Source organism: Myotis daubentonii, chromosome 3 (assembly GCF_963259705.1).
Source record: "Myotis daubentonii chromosome 3, mMyoDau2.1, whole genome shotgun sequence".
Lineage (NCBI taxonomy): Eukaryota > Metazoa > Chordata > Mammalia > Chiroptera > Vespertilionidae > Myotis > Myotis daubentonii.
In genome coordinates this window covers 152,203,551-152,227,899 of record NC_081842.1, presented here as the reverse complement: position 1 = coordinate 152,227,899, position 24,349 = coordinate 152,203,551, and the positions used below count along the sequence as shown (strand labels likewise).

Here is a 24,349-nt window from a genome sequence, read left to right as displayed (position 1 = left end):
AACTATTTCTTGATTTCGCTGATGCATGGTGGCAAAACACATTACACATAATGGGAACTGCTGACCCTCTAGAGAACACGGGCTATCAGACTCCAGGTAGGGACAGAAAATGCAATTACTCTGGATGTGTAGAATCAAGCAGGCAAATATGGAAGCCAATGTAGTACATTTTAGAACTTTCATTATCCCATATTTCATAATGCATACAATCTGATACTTTGAAACAGATGGTTCTATGTCAAGTGTCTTTGATGGTTGCACCAAACATCCTAAGAACTGAAGTCCTATTCACTTAGGGACACAATAGGACCCTGTAATCACCACAAATAGCAGTTCATGAGTCTGGGTCATGTTATTTGAACCCCCCTAATTCTAATACCACAGAAGGTGCTGAGTTTTAAAGACATAGGGCTTTAGAAAGATATCTCATTGAATCATACGCTTTTAAATTTCATTCAGGGTTAATGACTTTAGTTTTTGGTCTTCCCTTCATGAGGAACTAGATAACTGTCCTTTTGGCTTTTCCCACACCCCACCCAGACTTACCTCCTCCATGTGCTTCAGTATTCTTTGTAGCTCTCTCTGTTGGATTTCTGCTTCTCTCTTCATCTTTTCCTCCATCTGGGCCATTGTTTCCTGGAAGATTCTCTCTTGAACCTCCATTTGTTGCTGCTTTTCTGTTAGTGTCTGTATTAGCAGATCCTCTTTTCTTTTTTTTTTTTTTTTTTTTTAGTTTTTTTTTTTTATTGCTTAAAGTATTACAAAGGGTATTACATATGTATCCATTTTATCCCCCCGCCCTAGACAGTCCCCTAGCCTCCCCTATCACCCAGTGTCTTATGTCCATTGGTTATGCTTATATGCATGCATACAAGTCCTTTAGTTGATCTCTTACCCCACTACCTCCTGCCCCCCAACCCTCCCCGGCCTTCCCGCTGCAGTTTGACAATCTGTTTGAGGCAGCTCTGCCTCTGTATCTATTATTGTTCAAAAGTTTATAATGGTCTCTATTGTCCATGAATGAGTGAGATCATGTGGTATTTTTCCTTTATTGACTGGCTTATTTCACTTAGCATAATGCTCTCCAGTTCCATCCATGACGTTGCAAATGGTAAGAGTTCCTTCCTTTTTACAGCAGCATAGTATTCCATCGTGTAGATGTACCACAGTTTTCTAATCCATTCATCTACTGATGGGCACTTAGGCTGTTTCCAGATCTTAGCTATGGTGAATTGTGCTGCTATGAACATAGGGGTGCATATATCCTTTCTGATTGGTGTTTCTGGTTTCTTGGGATATATTCCTAGAAGTGGGATCACAGGGTCAAATGGGAGTTCCATTTTCAGTTTTTTAAGGAAACTCCATACTGTCTTCCATAGTGGCTGCACCAGTCTGCATTCCCACCAGCAGTGCACAAGTGTTCCTTTTTCTCCACATCCTCTCCAGCACTTGTCGTTTGTTGATCTGTTGATGATAGCCAGTCTGACAGGTGTGAGATGGTACCTCATTGCTGTTTTGATTTGCATCTCTCGGATGATTAGTGACTTTGAGCATGTTTTCATATGTCTCTTGGCTTTCTGAATGTCCTCTTTTGAAAGGTGTCTATTTAGGTCCTTTGCCCATTTTTTGATTGGATTGTTTATCTTCCTTTTGTTAAGTTGTATGAGTTCCCTATAAATTTTGGAGATTAGGCCCTTATCAGATATGTCATTGGCAAATATGTTTTCCCACACAGTGGGTTTTCTCGTTGTTTTGTCGATGGTTTCTTTTGCTGTGCAGAAGCTTTTTATTTTGATGTAGTCCCATTTGTTCATTTTTTCTTTAGTTTCAAGTGCCCTAGGAGCTGTATCAGTGAAGAAATTGCTTCGGCATATGTCTGAAATTTTCTTGCCTTTGGATTCTTCTAGAATTTTTATGGTATCCTGTCGTACATTTAAGTCCTTTATCCATTTTGAGTTTATTTTTGTATATGGTGTAAGTTGGTGGTCTAGTTTCATTTTCTTGCATATATCTGTCCAATTTTCCCAACACCATTTATTGAAGAGACTATCTTGGCTCCATTGTATGTTCTTGCCTCCTTTGTCAAATATTAATTGAGCATATTGGTTCGGGCCGATTTCTGGGCTCTCTATTCTATTCCATTGATCTATATGCCTATTCTTGTGCCAGTACCAGGCAGTTTTGAGAACAGTGGCTTTGTAATACAACTTGATATCTGGTATTGAGATCCCACCTACTTTGTTCTTTTTCAGGATTGCTGCAGCTATTCGGGGTCTTCTTTTATTCCAGATGAATTTTTGGAAAGTTCGTTCTAGATCTCTGAAGTATGCTGTTGGTATTTTAATGGGAAGTGCGTTGAATTTATAGATTGCTTTGGGTAGTATGGACATTTTAATGATGTTGATTCTACCAATCCATGAACACGGTATGTTCTTCCATCTGTTTATGTCTTCCTCTATGTCTTTTTTCAACGTCCTGTAGTTTTCTGAGTAGAGGTCTTTTACCTCTTTAGTTAAGTTTATTCCTAGGTAGCTTAATTTTTTTGGTGCGATGGTAAATGGGATTGTTTTTATAATCTCTCTTTCTGAAAGTTCACTATTGGTGTATAGAAATGCCTCAGATTTCTTGGGGTTAATTTTGTATCCTGCTACATTGCCAAATTCATGTATTAAGTCTAGTAGCTTTTTGATGGAATCTCCAGGGTTTTGTATGTATAATATCATGTCGTCTGCAAATAAGGACAGTTTTACTTCCTCTTTTCCAATTTGGATGCCTTTTATTTCTTCTTCTTGCCGAATTGCAATGGCTAACACTTCCAGTACTATGTTGAACAGGAGTGGTGAGAGGGGGCATCCCTGTCTTGTTCCTGTTCTTAGGGGAAATGGTGTTAGTTTTTGTCCGTTGAGTATGATGTTGGCTGTGGGCCTGTCATATATGGCTTTTATTATGTTGAGGTATGATCCTTCTACTCCCACCTTGCTGAGAGTTTTTATCAAAAATGGGTGTTGAATTTTGTCAAATGCTTTTTCTGCATCAATTGATATGACCATGTGGTTTTTTTCTTTCAATTTGTTTATGTGATGTATCACGTTTATTGATTTGCGGATATTGTACCATCCTTGCATCCCTGGGATAAATCCTACTTGGTCATGGTGTATGATCTTTCTGATGTACTGCTGGATCCGATTTGCTAAGATTTTGTTGAGGATTTTGGCATCTATGTTCATGAGGGATATTGGCCTGTAATTCTCTTTCATTGTGTTGTCTTTACCTGGTTTTGGTATTAGGGTGATGCTGGCTTCATAGAATGAGCTTGGAAGTGTTCCTTCCTCTTGAATTTTTTGTAGTAGTCTGAGGAGGATAGGTTTTAGTTCTTCCTTGAATGTTTGGTAAAACTCCCCTGTGAAGCCGTCTGGTCCTGGGCTTTTGTTTGATGGAAGCTTTTTGATGACTGCTTCAATTTCTTCCATAGTTATTGGCCTGTTGAGATTTTTAGATTCTTCCTGATTGAGTTTTGGAATGCTGTATTTTTCTAGGAATTTGTCCATTTCCTCCAGGTTGTCTAGTTTGTTGGAGTAAAGCTGTCCATAGTATTTTTTAACAATCATTTGTATTTCTGTGTGGTCTGTTGTTATTTCGCCTCTATCGTTTCTGATTTTATTTATTTGGGTCCTCTCTCTCTGCTTCTTGGTGAGTCTGGCTAGAGGTTTATCAATCTTGTTTATCCTTTCAAAGAACCAGCTCTTGGTTTCATTGATTTTCTGTATTGTTTTTTTGGTCTCTATGTCATTTATTTCTGCTCTAATCTTTATTATCTCCTTCCTTCTGCTCACTCTGGGGTTTTCTTGTTGCTCTCTTTCTAATTCTTTGAGTTGTAGAGTTAGATGATTTACTACCATTTTTTCTTGTTTTTTGAGATAGGCCTGTAGAGCTATAAACTTCCCTCTCAGGACTGCTTTCAATGTGTCCCATAGGTTTTGGATTGTTGTGTTTTCATTGTCATTAGTTTCCAGGATGTTTTTAATTTCTTCTTTGATCTCATTGGTAACCCAATCAATATTTAATAGCATGCTATTCAGCTTCCAGGTGTTTGAGTATTTTGGGTTGTTTTTATTGTAGTTTATTTCTAATATTATGCCATCGTGGTCTGCGAAGACGCTTTTTATGATTTCAATCTTCTTGAATTTGGGGATACTTTGCTTGTGACCCAGTATGTGGTCTATTTTTGAATATGTCCCATGAGCACCTGAGAAGAACGTATATTCTCTGGCTTTGGGGTGAAGTGTTCTGAAGATGTCTATTAAGTCCATCTGATCTAGTGAATCATTTAGGATTGCTATATCTTTGCTGGTTGTTTGTCTATAGGACTTATCCAGTGCTGTCAATGGTGTATTAAAGTCCCCTACTATGATTGTATTGTTGTCGATCTCTCCTTTGATATCTTCCAGGAGTTTTTTTATGAATTTGGGTGCTCCTACATTGGGTGCATATATGTTTACCAGGGTTATATCTTCTTGTTGTATTGATCCCTTTAGTATTATGAAGTGGCCTTCCTTATCTCTTGTTAAGGCCTTCACTTTGAGGTCTATTTTGTCCGATATAAGTATTGCTACCCCAGCTTTCTTTTCCTTTCCATTTGCCTGAAAGATATTTTTCCATCCTTTCACTTTCAGTCAGTGTGAGTCCCTTCTAATGAGGTGGGTTTCTTGTAGACAGCAGATGTATGGGTCATGTTTTTTTATCCATTCAGCCACTCGATGTCTTTTGGTTGGAGCATTTAGTCCGTTTACGTTTAAAGTTATTATTGAAAGGTACTTGTTTGTAGCCATTTCTTTTTTTTGTGTGGCTGTTTTCTTTCTGAGCTTTTTATTTCTTATTTTTATATCAGTCCCTTTAGCATTCCTTGCAATGCTGGCTTGGTGGTGACAAACTCCCTTAGCCTTTTTTTGTCTGTGAAGCTTCTTATTTCCCCTTCAAGTTTGAATGATAGCCTTGCTGGATAGAGTATTCTTGGATTCAGTCCTTTGCTTTGCATCACTTTGTAAATTTCAGTCCATTCTTTTCTTGCCTGATGTGTTTCTGTTGAGAAGTCATTTGACAATCTAATGGGAGATCCCTTGTATGTAACTTTCCGTCTCTCTCTTGCAGCCTGTAAGATTCTCTCTTTGTCCTGAACATTTGCCATGGTGATTATGATGTGTCTTGGTGTGGGTCTTTTCAGGTTCACCTTGTTTGGGACTCTCTGGGCTTGTGTGACTTTTTTCTTCCCCACCTCAGGAAAGTTTTCTGATATTATTTCTTCGAGTAGGTTTTCTAATCCTTGTTCATCCTTCTGTTGTTCTGGTACTCCTATTATTCGTATGTTGTTTCGTTTCATGTTGTCCCAAAGCTCCCTTAGGCTCTCCTCCTGTCTTTTAATTTTTTTCTCCAATTGCAGTACATTTTGGGTGTGTTTTGCTTCCTTGTCTTCTAATTCACTTATTCGGTCCTCCGCTTCTCCTAGTCTACTGTTGATACTTTCAATGGAGTTTTTCATTGCAGCTATATCACTCTTCATTTCCTCTTGGGTCTTACTTAGGTTGTTGATTTTTTCATCTGTTTCTTCTAGCTTCTTCCATATGTTATCGATTTTTTCATCTGTTTCTTCTAGCTTCTTCCATATGTTATCGATTTTTTCATCTGTTTCTTCTTGCTTCTTGAAGAGGTTGTCGATTTTTTCCTCCATCCGGTTTATGCATTCTAGGATCCTTATTCTGAATTCTTTATCTGTCATGTTGCATGCCTCTGTATTACTTAGCTGCTTTTCTGGAGAGTCCTCCTTCTCTTTCCTTTGGGGGTTTCTTTGTCTACCCATGTTTGATCTCAATGACATATCTAGACGTTGAGTTGTTCAGTGGTTGCTCCCTTGGTGGCAGTGACTCCTTGGTCTGTGGTTGCTCTTCGGGCGGTTGCGGTAGCAGCTGCTCTTCAGTTGTCAGCAGCTCCTCTGGTGGGTGCTGTTCACAGCTGTGGTGGCTCTTCTGGCTGGTGGGGCGAGGTTTCACGTACAGCTGCTATTCCTCAGCAGAGGATGTGGTGCTCAGGAGGTTGCTGTTGCTTGGATCTGCTGCGTTGATTTAAAGGCACAAAATACAACACAACAAGGCACCACGTACCAGGCACTATACACAAATATATTTACGATATTAATAACCCCAAGTAAAGGTGACCACCTGAATTAAGAGAATTAGGGGATAAGGAAGAAGGAAGAGAAAAAGATAAAAGAGAGAAAGGAAAAGAAAAGTAGGGACCAAAAAAAGGGAGTGCAAAAATGAAATTGGGAAAAAGGAAGGGGGAAAATAAAAGCGAGAAAAGAAAAGAAAAAAAAAAGAGCGAAAAGAGAGAATGAAGTGGAAGAGGGGAAGAGACTTTTTATATGAGGAGAATACTCCTATAGAACAGCCATTAATCCCAACAAATTCCAGCAACAGCTCCCTGGATATGAATGCAAACTAGAAACAACCAATAATATAACGATGAAAATAGAATGGTGAACACTAATCCCAAAATAAAATAAATAAAAAATAAAATGGCACTTTAAAAAATGGTAAAATGGTAGCAGTAATAATACTGGTTAAAAATAAGAAGGTAGTAATTAAAAGGGTAAAATCAGGTGATGGAAAAAGAAGAAAAAAAAAAAAAGAACAGAAAAAAAAAATTTTGGTTTCTTAGTTAAAAAGTGAAAAAAGAAAAAAAAAATTGCAGTAGTGAATGTCCTTCGTTTCTTCTATTCTTCAGTGTGGCTCGCCTTAGACCTTCCAGGTATTCAGGAGAGTGTTGAGATTCCCTGTGATATACTGTTCCTCTGTGTTGTAAACCACAGTCCTTATTTTAAAGCATGCCGCATTTATTTCCCAGACTGCCTTATTTTGTGTTTAGCAAAGAGTCAGTTTGTGGGTCAGCCTCTGGGTGGCAGTGTTCTGGGGTTGGCCTCTGAGGCTATAGGGCCTCTCTGTCCAGTGGAAGTTCACTGCCCAGAGCTGACTGCGTAGTAGTTAGTTACCGGCGCTATGTTGTTGCTGGGATTGAAAATCCCCCTATAGGCCAGACCCTGTTAACTCCCAGGGACTGATCAGGTTATCTTAATCCTTGATCTCGTTCAGGGTGGAATCTGGGTGTGGCTGTGCTCCTTGCCTGGGGGCTGGGGGGAGGAGACTCACTCTCAGGAGCGGGTGGCTGCCCCAGTCCTGGCCTCAGGGGTGTCTCAGCACTCAATTCACTACCACCTCTCCCGGCTCCCCCTCTTTCCCCAGTCTCTCCCCAGATTCCACTCCTCAGCACACTCTCCCTCTCTTCAGCACAGGTGAGTGTCTGTATCCGAAATGTCCCATGAACAGGATTCAGTGTAAACAAACAAACAAATGCCGGCCGCGGAAACGGGGAAGGCTTGGTTTCTGTAAGCTTCTTCTCTTACCGGGACTGCATGGTCAGGTCAGCTCTTCAGGCTGCCCCCTTTAGGCTCAGTCCTCCGTGATCACAGAACCCAGCTCTCAATTTCCCTGGCGGCGCCAGGAATCCCGCAGTTCTCCTTTCCCCCGTCAGGGGCTGTGCCTGTCCCAAGGGACGCGGCTGTCTGCCACGCGGTCTCCCTCCGACTCTCTGGGCTCAGAGGTCAGGCAAACTTTCCTGCCCAAATCCCTGGTTTTTTTTTACCTTTCCAGGGGAGTTCTGCTCTTCCCGGCTGCAAACCCTCTCACCAGCTGAGCAATTTCGCCAATTCGGTGTGAGTGTTACTAGCTTCAGCTTCCATTTGCTCCGGGACACGACCTGGGACACGTCTGCCTATATCGCCGCCATCTTGGTTCTGGAGGTGTTTGCATATGGAAGCAGCTGCAGATCCTCTTTTCTTTTCAATTCCTCTGTCTTGGCACGCTCAGCTATTCCACAGTGGTTTTACAGAATTAAGAAAATGAAAATTATACCTAGCTGCACCCTTCAAAGATAAGAGGAGCTCCTAAAATGATTTTTAAATGGCAGTGAGTGATCTCTCAATATTCTTACCAGCAATAGGAGCAAAACACATTTCAGAATGTGATGGAAAGGCACTGATTGCCTGAAAGATCAATTAAAACTCACCTGGTTATTTTTGGATTTAGTTTTTCTAATCCTTTTGTGGAAACAGTACGTTTCAAGAAGGATTTATTCTCATACATGGAGGGGCACTGCAGGAACCTCCCATACCCTCAATGATTACAGCCCTCCCCTATACCTTCTAGAGCCTTCTACCAACCAATGAGGGCCTTGTCAGCCTGCATGATGCATTCCTTTGTTGCAGCCTGTGACTTCTTGAAGTTCTGGAGGACCTCCATACCCTGAGGAAACAAAGAGCAAAGTCTTCTTGCTGGGGAAGTCAGTGTTCAACAAAACTACAAATCTGACTCTGTAAATTCTTCATTCTTCTTAACATCCATCAGTGGTTCCCTCCCTTCCAGGGCCACAATTAAAAATTCAACATCTTTAGTTAGGGGAGAAAACCCTATTTGGCAACGCTAGTTTCTTCTTAATGATGTCACTTATGGTAGTTCTACAAACACTGCTCCTCAATTGTATGCAATATCTACACATTTTTTTCCTTCTGACTGATGCTCATCTACCCTTTCTTTTACTCAGATACTACTTATTGATAATTCAACTTTTATCTTCTACCTCCTCTTCCAAGAAGCTGAGCTAAACTTCCTCCTGAGATTTGACTTGGTGTCAGGTACACAGACCTGCCCACTAGCTATACCACTTGCTGGCTATATGCTCTTAGGTAACATATGTGGTTCTCAGTGCATCTCATTTCTCAACTGTATTATGGGTATGACATTAGTACTTAAAGTCATATTATTGTAAAGATTAAAGTGATAGTCAATTTAAATGATCAACCTAAAAATATTCTTGGTTTAGGAAGTGTGTGCTCAATATAGATCAACCATCACCATCATTACATCATTATTATCATCACTATTAGTTTTTATTTACATGATAATCATTATCCTACCAATCCAATTGACCATTTATATTCCCTTTTTAGGTAAGATCATACGCTTCTTTAGAACATTGTTTCTTTAATTGTGTATTCCTTGTACACAGTGCTAAACTATTACACTGTTTCCTAAATGAAAGACATGTTTTATTTCATCTACATTCCTGATAATAAATCTTATGTTTGAGAAAAATATTCTTGTTTATTTAAGAGTACTTAAGTAATTGTGGATGTAATAGATAAAAATGTACAGATATCACCATGCTTTGCTATCTCTTCACATATAGTCCTACCTCATAGATTTTTCAAAAGAATCCACAAAACTCTGTACCCCATCTGCTGGGCTTCCCCCTCATTTTATTCCTCACCTTCACTCCTTTCCTGAGCACCAATTCATAGGACTGTTCAACCTTGTTCATTTCTTCTGAGTAGAGAATGAATCCTCCAGGTACAAAGAAAGTTCCTTTAGAAATGCCTTCTAACAGCTGCTCTGAAAGTTGTCTAAGCTGAGCCTGGCAATATTTGAGAGATTCCTCTTCATTCTTCAGTAAGAAATTTTCCTTCTTTTTCTCTATGATGCCCTGCCACAGAAATGTGGAGAAATACAAAGGAAAGAGGCTGTTATAAAAGAAGGGAAGGTCCAACTGTGATCCTCTTGGGAGAGTTAGTTTAATGCCATCAAGGTGGAGTGGAGCATGAAACCATAGACCATGCTCAAGAAGCTCATTTTAGTCACAGTTTAGACCAATTTATTGTGTGACCTGTGGAAAGTGCCTCAGTTCTCTTGGGTTCAGGCTCAACATTTGTGAAATGATGGAACTGGTAGACAGAAATCCAGGGTTCATTTATTTTTTAAATTGAGATATATATTTGAGATATCACATTATATTGGCTTCAGGGGATATTTCTACACATTGCAAAATGATCATTATATTGTCTAATTATTGTCTGCCAACTTACATCAGTATAAATGTTCTTTTTTCTTTGATGAGAACTTTAAAATATAATTCTCTAGCAAATATCAAATATGCAATCCAGTATCATCAATCTTCCTTTATTGGTCATAAGATTAACAGTGGTCCATCCATCAACAATGAGCAATGGAAAGTTCAATATGACTGGAAGTAGAATTTCCTCTGCAAACTTGGATTGTTATGGATAAAAATATATACACAATAAACCTAGTGTTCACTAATGAGGTAAGTGTTCACTGAACAGTTTTGAACTCCTCATAAATTATTATAATGAGGGCTTGATTGTGCAAAAATATAGGGAAAGAATTTTTTGCTACAACTGAAAAATTATAATCATATTAATTTTCTTCTTTATGAAATGAGCGTTTTGTAACTTGTAGGATGGTCAATGATAGACTCAAAGACAAAGTGAAGGTGTTTATATAGGGCCGAATTATGTTGTCCTTAAGAGTTCTCTCTTGATGCAAATCAAAACGACAATGCGTTATCATCTCACACCTGTCAGAATGGCTATCATCAACAAATCAACAAACAACAAGTGTTGGAGAGGATGTGGAGAAAAAGGAACCCTTCTGCACTGCTGGTGGGAATGCAGACTGGTGCAGCCACTGTGGAGAACAGTATGGAGCTACCTCAGAAGACTAAAAATGGAACTCCCATTTGACCCAGTGATCCCACTACTAGGAATATATCCCAAGAAACCAGAAACGCCAATTAGAAAGGATATATGCACCCCTATGTTCATAGCAGCACAATTCACCATAGCTAAATTTGGAAACAGCCTAAGTGCCCATCAGTAGATGAGTGGATTAGAAAACTGTGGTACATATACACAATGGAATACTATGCTGTGGTAAAAAAAAAGGAACTCTTGCCTTTTGCAACAGCATGGATGGAACTGGAGAGCATTATGCTAAGTGAAATAAGCCAGTCAGAGAAAGATAAATACCACATGATCTCACTCATTTGTGGATTATAGAGAACAACATAGACTGATGAAAAGGGACAGACCCAAAGACTGAGAAACAGCGATCAGGCTATCAATCCCCAGAAGGAAAGTAGGGGAGGGTGGGGGTAAGGGGAAGAGATCAACAGAAGGACTTGTATACATGTATATAAGCCAAACCAATGGACATGGACAACGGGGGGATGGGAGCATGAGTTTGTGTGTGGGGGGGAGGTTGGGGGTTAATGGGGGGGATGAGGACACATTTGTAATACCTTAGCTAATAAAAAAAAATTACCTAAAAAAAGAAAAAGAAAAAGAAAAAAAAATAAATAAAATGTTTAAATGGGAAAAAAAAAAGAGTTCTCTCTTGATGTTCACACATGATAGTCTCTAGGCCTGTGAATATGCTAAATACTAATCTTGTGATTAGATTTATATGGCACTGGCTAACTTTAAGAAATGGAGATTACTCAAGTGGGTATACCTAAATACATGTGGCCTTTAAAAGCACTTTTCTGTAGTTGTTAGCAGAGAGGTAGTCAAAGATATTAGAAATAATACAAGGATACAATGAATGCCTTGAAGATGGGGAGGAGTACCCATTACCCTCCTAATGATATTATATTAGTTTCAGGTGTACAACATCTGAATCTTGTTTTCAGCTCTTGGTAAACAGCAGAGCAACATACATCTTGTGCTAGGAACTCACCTGAAGAATTTTGAACTAATAAAGTATGTGTTTTTGCAAACTGCTAATAAGCACATGTTAATTTGCTTTTCCATCCTTAATTATAAAGAGGTAATATGCAAATTGACCCTCACACCCTCACAAGATGGCTGCCTACAACCAGGCTGGCAGGGTTGTTAGTGAGGGATGACCAAACAACTGAACAAGCAGGCTGCATGGGGTGACCAGGCCCACAGAGGGTTAATGAGTGATGAGCAAATGACTGAAGAGCATGCTGCGTGGGGCAACGAGGCCAGTGGTGGGTTAATGAGGGATGACCAGCCTGGCTGGGGGGCTGGGCAGTTCGGGGTGACCAGGCCAGCAGGGGGAGCAGTTGGGGCCACCAGGTCAGCAAGAGGGGGAAGTTAGGGGTGACCTGGCCAGCAGAGGGGGGAAAATAGGGGTAACCAGGCCAGGGGAGACAGTAGAAGGTGACCAGGTCATGGGGGGAGGCAGTTCGGAGCAACCAGGCTGGCATGGAGGGGGGTGCTGGGGGCAACCTGGCTGGCAATGGTGGGCAGTTAGAGATGATCAGGCCAGCATGCAGAGGCAGTGAGGGTCGATCAGGCTGGCAGGAGGAGGGCATTTAAGGGTGACCAGTCAGGCAGGCAGGTGAGCAGTTAGGAGCCAGCAGTCCAGGATTCTAAGAGGGACGTCCGACTTCTTGTTTAAGCCCGATCCCCAGGATAGGGCCTAAACCAGCAATTAGACATCCCCTGAGGGGTCCTTTATTGGAGAGGGCACAGGCTTGGCTGAATGGACCTCCCCGGTGCATGAATTTCATGCAGCGGGCCTCTAGTAATGGAAATAAAGAGCCAATCTTTTGGAAAAAGGATGAATAGTAGACTATAGATCCCAGACCCTCAAGTGAATCCAAACTTCTTTTTTTAAAAAATATATTTTATTGATTTTTTTTTTTTTTTTTACAGAGAGGAAGGGAGAGGGATAGAGAGTAGGAAACATTGATGACAGAGAATCATCGATCAGCTGCCTCCTGCACACCTCCTACTGGGGATGTATATGCAACCAAGGTACTTGCCCTTGACCGGAATTGAACCTGGGACCTGTCAGTCTGCAGGCCGACACTCTATCCACTGAGCCAAACCAGTTAGGGTCAAACTTCTTTTACAATGGGAAACACATGAACTATGGGCCAAAAGGGGAATGTCTAGGCATTAATCTAGAAAGAGGAATGAGGAAGGATATATGCTAAGACATATTTACCATAAGCTTCTGTTGGAACTTGCACTTGTCATCCTTGAAGGAATGCTCCATGAAGATTGTAATGGCTTCCTTCTCACAGGCTGTGTGCAGGTCCAGCAGCTCCTGCAGCGTGTCTGTGGGGAAGCTCACTCTCTGGGCCATCTGCTCGCTGTAGTGGTCAGCTGCCTTCTGCATGGCTGCTGAATTCTCACGCTCAGCAAGAGTTATCACTGCATTTTCCAAACAAGGCACTGCTCCACTGTTGATGGCGTCCACATAGGCCTTTGCCAAAGTCCCCAGCCCTGAATGACAGGATATTCAGAAAATAGATAGGAAGTTGTTACTCACTATATCACAAGTTTTAGAGATCATCATTCTAAAAACAACAAAATTTTTATTGAAATGAAGATTTCTGTTTTCTCTTTCTTTCTTTACTCCACACCATCCTCCTTGATTTCATTGTTGTCTCCTCCTCCGTTATATACTATAAACCCACTTCCTTGTAATAACATCATCATATCTCCTACTCACTCTTTCCTCTAAGGTTCTCAAATTCAGTATATAATAATGTAAATTTAATGATTTCAACCAATATATTCAAAGGTTTCCTGGAACCTTTTCCCAATTGAAATAAAATTTAAAAGAGTTTATTTTACAGGTAGATAAAGTAAATACTTTGTGGGTAAAATTTTCCAATGAAAATTTAGACCCATATGAAAAATAAAATATTTCAGGATGGTGACTCAAATATTATATCAACTATGGCCCCGTCTTAGCCCAGGTCACAGTAAGTCTGCTGAAGTGGCATAGATCCATGAATCTAGCCATGTACATAAGGCTACATGTTAATTTTTATTCTCAAGCTCTAATGAACTTTCAGTGGCTCATGTTCTGCTATATATTTTTTCTAATTGGTTTTATCATCATCATGCAGATTCCTATCCTTAATAGTAGCTTGTGCTTATGTAATTGGTAGATTAGTCTCATGAGACACAGTGGGTTTCAACAATCCCTCACATTTGGAAACTTTAAGGAAAAACATGCATGTCTATCTTTGGCATGAATCTCTGCTTTCCACACCACTTACAGAAGGAAACAGAACTACTGACAAACCCTGAGTACAATCACACACAATGAACTGCAGAGAAACATGCTGTAACAAAGGACACTCACGATTTCCAGTGACAATGATTCCCTCTCTGATGGTCTTGGTTTTTGCATCTGTGAAGATATAGTTACAGAAATTTTTGGATTGAACCTGGAAACTGCAGTCTAGTTGGTTTTCTGACATGCACTCCATATGTTGTAACAAGTTTTCGTCATTTGTAGGCCGATCAAAAACAAAGCCCTTTCGCCTGGGAAAGAACTGCCTGATATACTTTCTAGGCATGTTGGATTGCTGGATTTTGGGATCCTCGCCTGTAGAGAGAGAGAAAAAGCAAAAAACAGCAATTATTGGTGATACAGTCCTCAGGAAAGGATGTTTATTTCCAAAGGTCGTTGCATCATTGTAACTGTGGTGCTTGCATATCTCTGTCTATTTAATCATGAATATCAATGTGATGCTAATATCCACAAAACAGATTTGTTTTTATTTTTTTGTGCAAAGCCAGGAATAAAAGAAGTACTTCTGAGGAAGAAGAGGAGGCATGGAGACATTCATCCTATCTGAAGAAACTTATGATTTTTGTTTTTAGTACTTCCATGGTGTCCAATGGCTAGACTATCAATTAGATATTTGTGAATGATAGATTAATCCTAAAAATTTACCGAAATACTTTTAATATCATAGTTCTCATGTCACAAATATAATGGGGGTTGTAAAGTAAGATTCAAATATTTCCTGGTAGATATAAGGCAATTTATGATATTGTTAAATAGATAGACATTACTCAGAACAGTAAATAACAACTTCTAAAAATCAGAGTAATAAATGCATACTATATAAATATGCAAGATTAACCTAATGTCACTTAAACACTTCACCTGTTATATATATCATATTATATTGGAGGTGACAATGTCCCACTGAGTAATTCTGGGCATATATCAGCTGTTCGATAAATGATTCTTGAATAAATAAAAAAAATACTAAATAAACATGCTTCCAGGTACCACTCATTTTTCTCTCTGCTAAATCTATTCTTTGCAATTAATTTATTCTATTAACATGATAACAGGCTGCAGAATGAAGAAAGTGATGTTATAAGAGAGTGATACTGAATGATGTGACAGTCTTACTAGAAGAATATGTTCATTTTGGGAACTAGTAAAATAGATAACATGAAATATGTTTTTAAAATAAGACATTTGATATCTTTATGATCCTGTGTTAACCATCTTCCATAGAGTTGGGCATTTTTCTTCAAATAAAAGCAGAGGATTTCCAAACTTAATCAGAACACAAATATTTGAGCCGCAGAACATCTTAGCACTGGTTGTTATTCTCAAATATTTTTCAGGGTGTAAATATTCCTAAAATTTTTGGTACAATGTTTGATATTAAATTTCCTCAGCCAGCTTAAATTCTGGTCACTTGAGTGTTTTCAGTATTAATAACAATTAAAACCATACCGACCTATCATACTCATATCACCATTGGCAAGGGCTTCAAAACAATAAAAAATAGAAATTGACCTTAAGTGACAAATGACAGGGCTCAGTTGATCATATTCAGCACTGGGTTTCATTCCTGGCAAAGTTGATCACCTTAGATGCATTTACTGTACATGTTGCCATGTATGTTTAAACCCCAGCAAATCCTCACTGGATGTCAAAGATTGCCATTTAGAACTTTATATTATAGACCGCTGGTCAGAAATATAATGTGAGCTCTAAACTAAGAACCAAATGTTTCGTCCTCCACCACCCAGACCATGCTTTGATACCTGGAACCAACTTCAAGGCATTCTCCAGGTACTCATCTTCACTGATGGGGCTTCCATCTAACATCAGCTCCAGCATGAAATCCCGTACAACCCAAACAAAGTCTGGAAAGAAACTCACAAACTCGGCTGAGTCATCTACTTCAGCAGAGATGGGAGAGGACTTTGCCCTGATTAGCTTTGTTAGTTCAGTCACATAGCTGGGATCTTAGCTAAGGAATGAGAAGTGCTCCACACCATGAATTCCAGATCTCACATGGAAATAATTTTTATGACCATTTTCATTCACCCTGTGTCCCTTTATCTTCAACCATGATTATTGACATGAGGAAACAACAAAAAATAGTCTCAGTTACATTTCCATAGACTCCATGATACATGGAGGTTTGGTTCCTGGAAGGATACTGCAGCTGCTCCAGGGCCTGGTGGTTGATGGTGCTCATGCTGTTGTAGACAAACATGCTGCTCAGAAGCACGGCCAGGGCAAAGATCCATGAGTCATTTTTTGAGTCGCCCTAGAAAGTGCACAGAAGGGGATTGAGGGGTCTTCAATTTACTCATTCATTCAGTTGTTCATGTACTATGTCAGCTCTAGTATAACTGACCAGTAGAGCAAATTACACTTATTGTGAAAACTGATAAATTCAAACCTCATTTTGGGTATGCACATTGACGTCACTCATGGCCCAAGTTCCTTAGCTATTAAAAGAAGTAAATGACACTGTAAATGTTTGAAAAAATGTTTAAAACATTCCCAAGAACATAGAAGTATGCAATAAGAAGTGGTTAATGATTTATTTGCCACTTTCTCTTGACCACGGGCTTATTTGGGACACAAATGCTAGTCAAGTAAATTCACTAACTTTTCACTGTGCATCTAAAATAATGCCAGACAATGCATTTACTTTTGTGGATATTAAGTTTCATAGGGAAATCTCTGACCTCCAGAGATGACGTGCTGGATTGGCATTGATACCTGGCAACATGTAAATGCATCTAAGGTGATCCGCTCTGCCAGTAGTGCAACCTAATGATATGACATAAAAGACAAGGGTGGAATGCAAAACCCTAAAAAATTACTCTATGATTTCAGGACAAGAAGGGATTATGTCTGAGTGAGACACAATCCCATTAGGTTGAAAGTAGCTGGGCTTTGCTCTAAAGAATGGGAAGAATGTGGAATTCTGGAGAGAAGAAGACCAGGCTGGTGGAAGGAGCTACAGAAGCCAATCAGAATTGTCAGAGAGTGTGTTCATATAAAGGTGGTACATGTTATTTTATTTGATTGAAGTAGTGCTTATGTGTATGGTAGGAACAGATGATGAGGCTGAACATAAGATTCAGAATAAATCATAAGTGACTGTGCAATAGAATTGGATACTGCTAAAAACCCTAGAGTTGTAAGGACAGCAAGTACTTTTCCAGCTATCAGTTGACAGTTATGCTTTGGCTCCTATCCTATATAATAAAAGGCCAGCGACTGTAATGGCATCACGAACATAATGACTGTAGACCAGAACCACTGCAACCCCTCGCTGGGCTGGCCCCACACCCCACCAAGCAGTTAGGGGTGATCAGGAAGGCAGGCAAGTGGTTAGTGGTGATCAGGTAACAGACCAGCAGTTAGGGGCAATCAGGTAGGCAGACGGCCCCTCATTGGGCTAGCCCCACCCCTGAGTGCACGAATTTTCATGCACTAGTTAGGGGTGATCAGTTAGGCAGGCAAGTGGTTAGGGGTGATCTGGCAGGCAGGCAGAGAGGTTAGGGGTGGTCAGGCAGACATAGTGGTTAGGGGTGATCAGGCATGCAGGCCAGCAGTTAGGGGTGATCAGATAGTCAGGGAAGCAGTTAGGGGCGATCAGGTAGGCAGACAGCCCCTTGCAGGGCTGGCCCCACCCCCCAGTAAACAGTTAGGGGTCATCAGGCAGGCATGCAGAGTGGTTAGGGCTGATCAGGTAGGCAGACCAGTGGTTAGGTGTGATCAGGTAGACAGGAGAGAGGTTTGGGGTGATCAGGTAGGTATGTGCCCCCTTGCAGGCCTGGACCCACCCCCCCCCCAGCAAAGAAAGAGGGAGGGCCAGGCCAGCTAAGTCATCACACCCTAACCTGACACCTACAGAGGGAGGCCACGGGTGGCAGGAGAAGGGGAGCAGTGATGCACAAATGGCAAGCAGTGGCAGCAGCAGGAGTGGGGACAGCTGCCTGCAGCAGGGGGAAGGAAAGCCCTGCTAAGCCCTGATCTCAGGCCAGGCTTAGCGACCCTACCTGAGGGGTCCAGGATTGTGAAAGGGTGCAGGCCAGGCTGAGGGACCCCCCCTGAGTGCATGAATTTTCATGCACCAGGCCTCTAGTTGAAATATAATTAGCTAAAAAGAAGAAAGTTTATGTAAGCTATAATCTGTTAGCAATCAGTAGACTATCTTGGGATTACAGTGAAATCATTATTGAGTACTTTTAACTTGAATTATGTTAGTGAAATAAAAATTCAGAGAAAAACAAGTATCATATGATTTCACTCATATGTGAAACCTAATGAACTAAATAAACCAACAAGCAACATAGAAGCAGATTTACAGATAGAGAGCAGGCTGACAACTCTTGGAGGTGGATGAGGGCTTGGGTTGTGAAGAGGGAAGTATTGAGCAAAACAGAGAAGGTATTCATGGACAAGGCAACAGTGTGGTGACTGCTGGGGAAAGGGCATGGGATAAATTGGATGAGGTGATAAGAGGGATAAATGGTGATGAACAGAGACTTGACTTTGGTAGTAAACACACAATACAGTGTACAGATAATGTGCTGTAGAATTGTACACCTGAAACCTGTATAAACTTGTAAACCAGTTTCACCCCAATAAATTCAGTTAAAACATCCTATCTAATAAAAGAGAAACATGGTAATTAGCGTACGACCATTACCATTCCCATTGGCTAATCAGGGTGATATGCAAATTAACTGCCAGCCAAGATGGCAGCCGGCAGCCAGGCAGCTGGAAGCAAACATGAGGCTTGCTTGCTTCAGTGATGGAGGACTCCAAAGTTCCCTGCCTGCTGCCGCCGGCCTCTGAGCTGCAACTCTAAGCAACTATGTTACAAATATAGAAGCTAAACAAAACCACAAAACCTGCTTTAGTCCACCGGGCTTCAGCCAGCAGGATAGCAACATTGTTTCAAATACAGAAGGTAAACAAAGGCCAGAAACCTGCTTTCAGCAGCCGAGGCCTAAGAGTTGGAGCCTCAGAGCTAAAGCTGGCCCAGAATAAAAAAAAAGGAAAAAAAGGAGTGGTTGGGGGCTTCAGTCACCTGCCAGCCAGAAAACAGCCCTCAGCCCCTCACCCAGACTGGCCAGGCACCCCAGTGGGGACCCCCACACTAAAGGGTGTGTGATCAGCTGCAAACAGCCATCATGCCCTCATCCAGGCTGGCCCGGCACCCCAGTGGGGACCCCCACCCTGATCCAAGACACCATTAAGGGCAAACCAGCCGGCCCCCACTCATGCACCAGGCCTCTATCCTATATAGTAAAAGGGTTATATGCCTCACAGCACCGGGATCAGCATGACAGGGGGCAGCGCCCAAACTCCCTGATTGCCCTGCAGCTCTGTGTGTGACAGGGAGTGGAGCCACAACCTCCCTATCCGCCCTGCTCTGTTCCTGACAGGGGAAGGCGACCCAGCCCCCTGATAAGCCCTGCTCTGTGCCTGATAGGGGGGAGCTCCCCAACGCCCTGATGGCCTTGTGGCTCTGTGTGTGATAGGCTGTGGTGCCCCAACCCCCTGATCGGCCCTGCTCTGTGTATGACAGGGTACAGTGCCCCAACCCTCTCCCCCCCCCCCCCACGGGCCCTGCTCTGTGTGTGATGGGGTAGAGCCAAAACCTCCCCATTGGCCCTGCCCTGAGTGTGACAGGGTGTGGTGCCCCAACCTCCTGATCTGCCCTGCTCTGTGTGTGACAGGGGGCGGTGCCCCAACTCCCCTATTGGCCCTACTCTGTGAGTGACAGGGGGGAGCTCCTCAGCCCCCTGACTGGCCCTGCTCTGTGCTTGACAGGGTGGAGCTCCCCAACCCCCTGATGGGCCCTGCTCTGTGCATGACTGGGGGGAGCTCCCCAACCCCCTGATCGACCCTGCTCTGTGCGTGACAGGGTACGGAGCCCCAAACCCCCTGATGGGCCCTGCTCTGTGAGTGACAGGAGGCAGCGCCGCAACCCTGATTGGCCCTGCTCTGTGAGTGATGGGGGTGGCGCCGCAACCTCCCCATCAAACCTGCCTTGAGTGTGACAGGGGGCAGTGCCCCAACCCCCCAATTGGCCCTACCCTGAGCGTGACTGAGGGTGGCATCGCAACCTCCCGATCTGCCCTGCTCCGTGCATGACAGGGGTGGCACCCCAACTCCCCAATCAGCAATGCTCTGAGCCCGACCAGGGGCTGCACCTAGGGATTGGGCCTGCCCTCTGCCACCTGGGAGCAGGCCTAAGCCAGCAGGTTGTTATCTCCCGAGGGGTCCCAGACTGCGAGAGGGCACAGGCTGGGCTGAGGGACCCCCCACTTCCCCTCTAGTGCACAAATTTTTGTGCACTGGGCCTCTAGTTAATATTATAATTGAGGTTATCTAATTCCTGCCCCTAGTTCTTTTGAGGTAATGGAAGCCAAAGATCCATCCCTCCTACTTTTACTTTAGACTCTGGCTAATACAAATAAGGACACAAGATTGACTGCAACTAACACAGTAAAGACAAACTACATAAAATTATCTTATATAAAACTAGAGGCCCGGGGCACAAAATTCGTGCATGGGGGGAGGTGTCCCTCAGCCCAGCCTGCACACTTTCCAATCTGGAACCCCTCGAGGGATATCTGATGCCCATTTAGGCCCAATCTCACCGGGATTGGGCCTAAATGGGCAGTGAGACAACCCTCTCAAAATCCAGGACTGCTGACTCCAACTGCTCACCTGCCTACCTGCCTGATTTCCTCTAATTGCTTCTGCCTGCCAACCTGATCACCCCCTAACCACTCCCCTACCAGCCTGATCAATGCCTAACTGCTCCCCTGCCAGCCTGGTTGCCTCTAACTGCCCTCCCCTGCAGGTGTGGTCACCCCTAACTGCCTGCCCCTGCTGGCCCAGTCACCCCTAACTACCCTCCCATGAAGGCCTGGTCCCCCCAACTGCCCTCCCCTGCAGGCCTGGTTCCCCGCACGAACTACCCTCCCCTGCAGGCCTGGTTGCCACCAACTGCTCTCCCCTGCAGGCCATCTTGTATCCACATGGGGGAGGTCATCTTCTGTGTTGGAGTGATGGTCAATTTGCATATCACATCTTTATTAGATATGATACTTTTGGTGGGTCTAGCTCATGAATTTATAGAAGGGAGAAAGTCATCTCTAAAACCCAGAGACTTGTACTAAAACCTTAATTAATTTATATGGTGTAGCTGAAGTGGTTTTGGAAATTATTTAAATACTAGAGGCCAGGTGCATGAAAATTCACGCACTGGAGGGGGAATACCTCTGCCTGGCTTGCCCCCTCTCACAGTCTGGGAGTCCTTAGGGGTGGGAGGTGACCCAGCAATCAGGGGAAGGCGACACCTCCATCACACCTCTGCTACTGCCACTGCCGGCAGTGCAAGCTTTGACCGGACCTGGTGACCTGAGCCAAGGGCGGAGCTGGGCAGCTGGGCAGCAGCCATCCGAGGCTTTCCAGTGCCTTGGGCCAGCCCTGGGCAGCTGGAAGGCTGAGGGCAGTTCCCACTGCACTATGTGCCTACCACTCTCCCAGTGGGCTGAAAGGACTGGAGGACTCCGGTGGGGCTGAGGGGACTGGGCACCACCATCTTGTGGCTGTGGCTGTCAATTAGCATATCTCCTCCTTATTGGCTGTGGGTGCCACCATCTTGTGAGGGCATGATGATTAATTAGCGTATTCTCTCTTTAATATATAGTATGTTATTTTAATGAAATCCCATTTTCACATTTCCTACTTTCAAGACCATCAACCTCAGACACCTTAATTACTAGAGCACATTGACCCCATAATTATAGCTTTCTCCAGGATGTTTTTCTTATTCTGAAGACTAGTTAAATATGTCACTCCTTGTATCCATTATAACCTGTACTGATAAGACTGCATATTTCTTATCTCCCAACTAAGCTCTGAGCCTTTTCATCAATTATGCATATCTGTAATAATTAACACAAAACCTTAGAATTTAGATGCCCAATAAGTATTTGTTATCTTGAAACTTTCAAACAAATGTAAAAGTAAGCAGATATATACCTATTAAGAAAAGTATTAAGTTTTCAACATAGTAAGTTCAATTAAACAAAATTTAACCTCATTATTCTTAAGTGGATTTGTAGTTCAGAGAAATATATCATAGAAGTTGAACAAAGTTTGCAAATTAAAATGTAACTGGATTATCAAAAACAAAGAAGACACTTTGCCTTACCTTTTCCACATCGCCCAGGCCCTCAGTGTCCAGAAGGACCAGAATGTGGTTGGGCTTCAAGGGATGGGGTACACACCACATCCAGATGCCCTTGGTTTCAGACCGCACTGTGGAGCCCAGATGGAAACCTGAAAAGGAAGAGGAGAAAGCGTATATAGAGTAACAGCAGATAGCCCAGGCTGCCCATAGGTTACATTGGTTAAAGTTATCTGAATGTGAGTGCCAGGCTGGGAGGAAGGTTGTTTCAGTTTCAGCAAGGACAACCTATCCAACCTTTATACTCTGTGTTTCCTATTCACTCCATACTATCAATGGCTCAAGCTATGTCACATTTCAGAATTAATGTAACCTCTATTGATCTTTATAGCCTTTTTCTGACACTGAAGAGCTCCCTTGTGCTGTAGGTTCTGATGGAGTTCCACCAGTGGAAGGCACCAGCATGAACCAGAAGTCAGGTATGTGTTCTCCTGGCTTCCCCTTAGTGAGCCTTGGTGTCCCAGTGCCTCAGTTCCTCTCAGTGGGTCACAACCTTTTCATTTAGCTCCATCCACAAGTGTTGGTCTTTGCCACATTCTGGTTTCACTTTTTGCTTGGCTGTTCAGGCTATAGGAGTGACTACAGTTCCCTGGCCATTGCGATTGCCACCCTCTCGGTGCTTCCTCATCTCCAATTAGTTCTCTGTGACCTGCTTATAACCTTTTATGAGTCCCTCTATTAAACATTCTTTAGTTACCCAATGAGAACTTCTTGTGTGTCCTGCCAAAAACTGGATTGATAATCAGCATTGTTGGATTTTTTCTTCCCTTTTATTCTTGTATTTTTCTCATTTCTTTTCTCTTCTTCAAGAAAATCTGGAGGATTTTTTTCCCCCTTTTCATTGACTCCAACAGGGATATAATGGACGTTGAGGCAGAAAACACCTATTAAATGTGGTTGCTTCTCTTTAAAACTACAAGTGGAGTTTTAAAGATTAAGCCTACAGGTGGAAAGCATGTGAGGGATATGCCCAAGATCTGTGTTGTGACATATCTTGTCCAGAAGTTCAATATTTTTAACATCAGTCATAGGCCAAAGTTTCCTTCAATGTGGACTAGATATGGACATGATGGAATGTGTAGGGGAGGTTGGATCAGCCTGGATCAGGCTATTCTATTTCCACATCCAGTAAGTTCTCCATGGAGAGGGTATAAAGCCTGAGATGGCCTGCATTCTTACACAACATGACAGTAGTTCATTGTTTGTTTAGTAATACAGAGTAATCTGAACCCACAGTTTTTCCAGTTAGTAAACTTATGTGTAATTGGAAAGCATCACTCTCAGTTATTACAGGTAAACCCCACAAAAGAAGTTATCAACAAGGAGGGAGAGTAGTAACCTGTTCTCGCTCTTGGATCTTGACTGGGCACAAATTCTTTTTTCTTTTATTCTGTTTTATGAGTTGGGTGGTAGAATCACAACTCAGATGTTGTTGTTTTTCCACTTACAGATTTTTTTTACATTATATTCCATTAATTTCAGTTGTATAGCATAATGGTTAGACAGTCATATACTTTTCAAAGTGATCCCACTTCTATTTCAGGGACCAACCTGGCACTAAACATAGTTATTAGAATATTTTGAAGGTTGGGACATCTTAAGCAATGAAACTGCACCTTGTTTTTACCTGATGTTATCTTGAGTTGAATTGAAAGGATAGTGTTGACACTCCTTAACTGATATCTTTCCATTAGGGTTCTCAAACATTTAATCCTCAAAACCTGGCTATCAATTCATTTAAGACAGGCAAAGAAAACTTTTCTCCCCTGATAGGTCCAGAATATCTCTCTGACAAAGACCAAGACAAAATGTTTTGTTGGAAGGAAGGGGAGAGAAGGAGTGAGACAGACAGAAGCAAACATGAGGCTTACTTGCTCCAGTGAAGGAGGAAGCCAAGGTTCCCCACCAGCTGCAGCCCAGCTGTGAGCTCCAGATGCAACAATGTTGCAATTATAGAAGCTAAACAAACCCAGATACTTGCTTTCAGCCAGCCATAGCCTCAGAGCTGGAGCCTACTCTCAGCTCCAGTGACAGCCATAGAAGGTAAATAAATCCCAGAATAGAAAAAAAAGAGGCTGGGAGCTTCAGTTGCCCGCCAGCCTGAAAATGGCCCTCAGCCTCT

General features: G+C 42.3%; 1 protein-coding gene and 1 pseudogene across 3 annotated transcripts in view; one reads left to right on the top strand and one right to left on the bottom strand.

The window, feature by feature from the left end:
• The window catches only part of LOC132230859 (guanylate-binding protein 6-like), a 349,236-nt gene that overhangs the window by 133,231 nt on the left and 191,656 nt on the right, over positions 1–24,349 (bottom strand). The window contains exons 4-10 of one of the 3 annotated variants that reach the window (XM_059688951.1): positions 22,192–22,319; positions 16,151–16,260; positions 15,749–15,945; positions 14,034–14,279; positions 12,882–13,162; positions 9,376–9,588; positions 8,249–8,351 (exon numbers count right to left, since the gene is read on the bottom strand). In XM_059688951.1, the coding sequence (XP_059544934.1) occupies positions 8,262–8,351; positions 9,376–9,588; positions 12,882–13,162; positions 14,034–14,279; positions 15,749–15,945; positions 16,151–16,260; positions 22,192–22,319 (1,265 nt within the window). In that variant the 3' untranslated portion in view covers positions 8,249–8,261. The remainder of the gene's footprint in view (positions 1–8,248; positions 8,352–9,375; positions 9,589–12,881; positions 13,163–14,033; positions 14,280–15,748; positions 15,946–16,150; positions 16,261–22,191; positions 22,320–24,349) is intronic. The other 2 variants (XM_059688953.1, XM_059688952.1) reach the window with 2 other exon arrangements.
• Positions 1–24,349, top strand: part of LOC132230858 (guanylate-binding protein 5-like) — a 153,685-nt pseudogene that overhangs the window by 94,347 nt on the left and 34,989 nt on the right.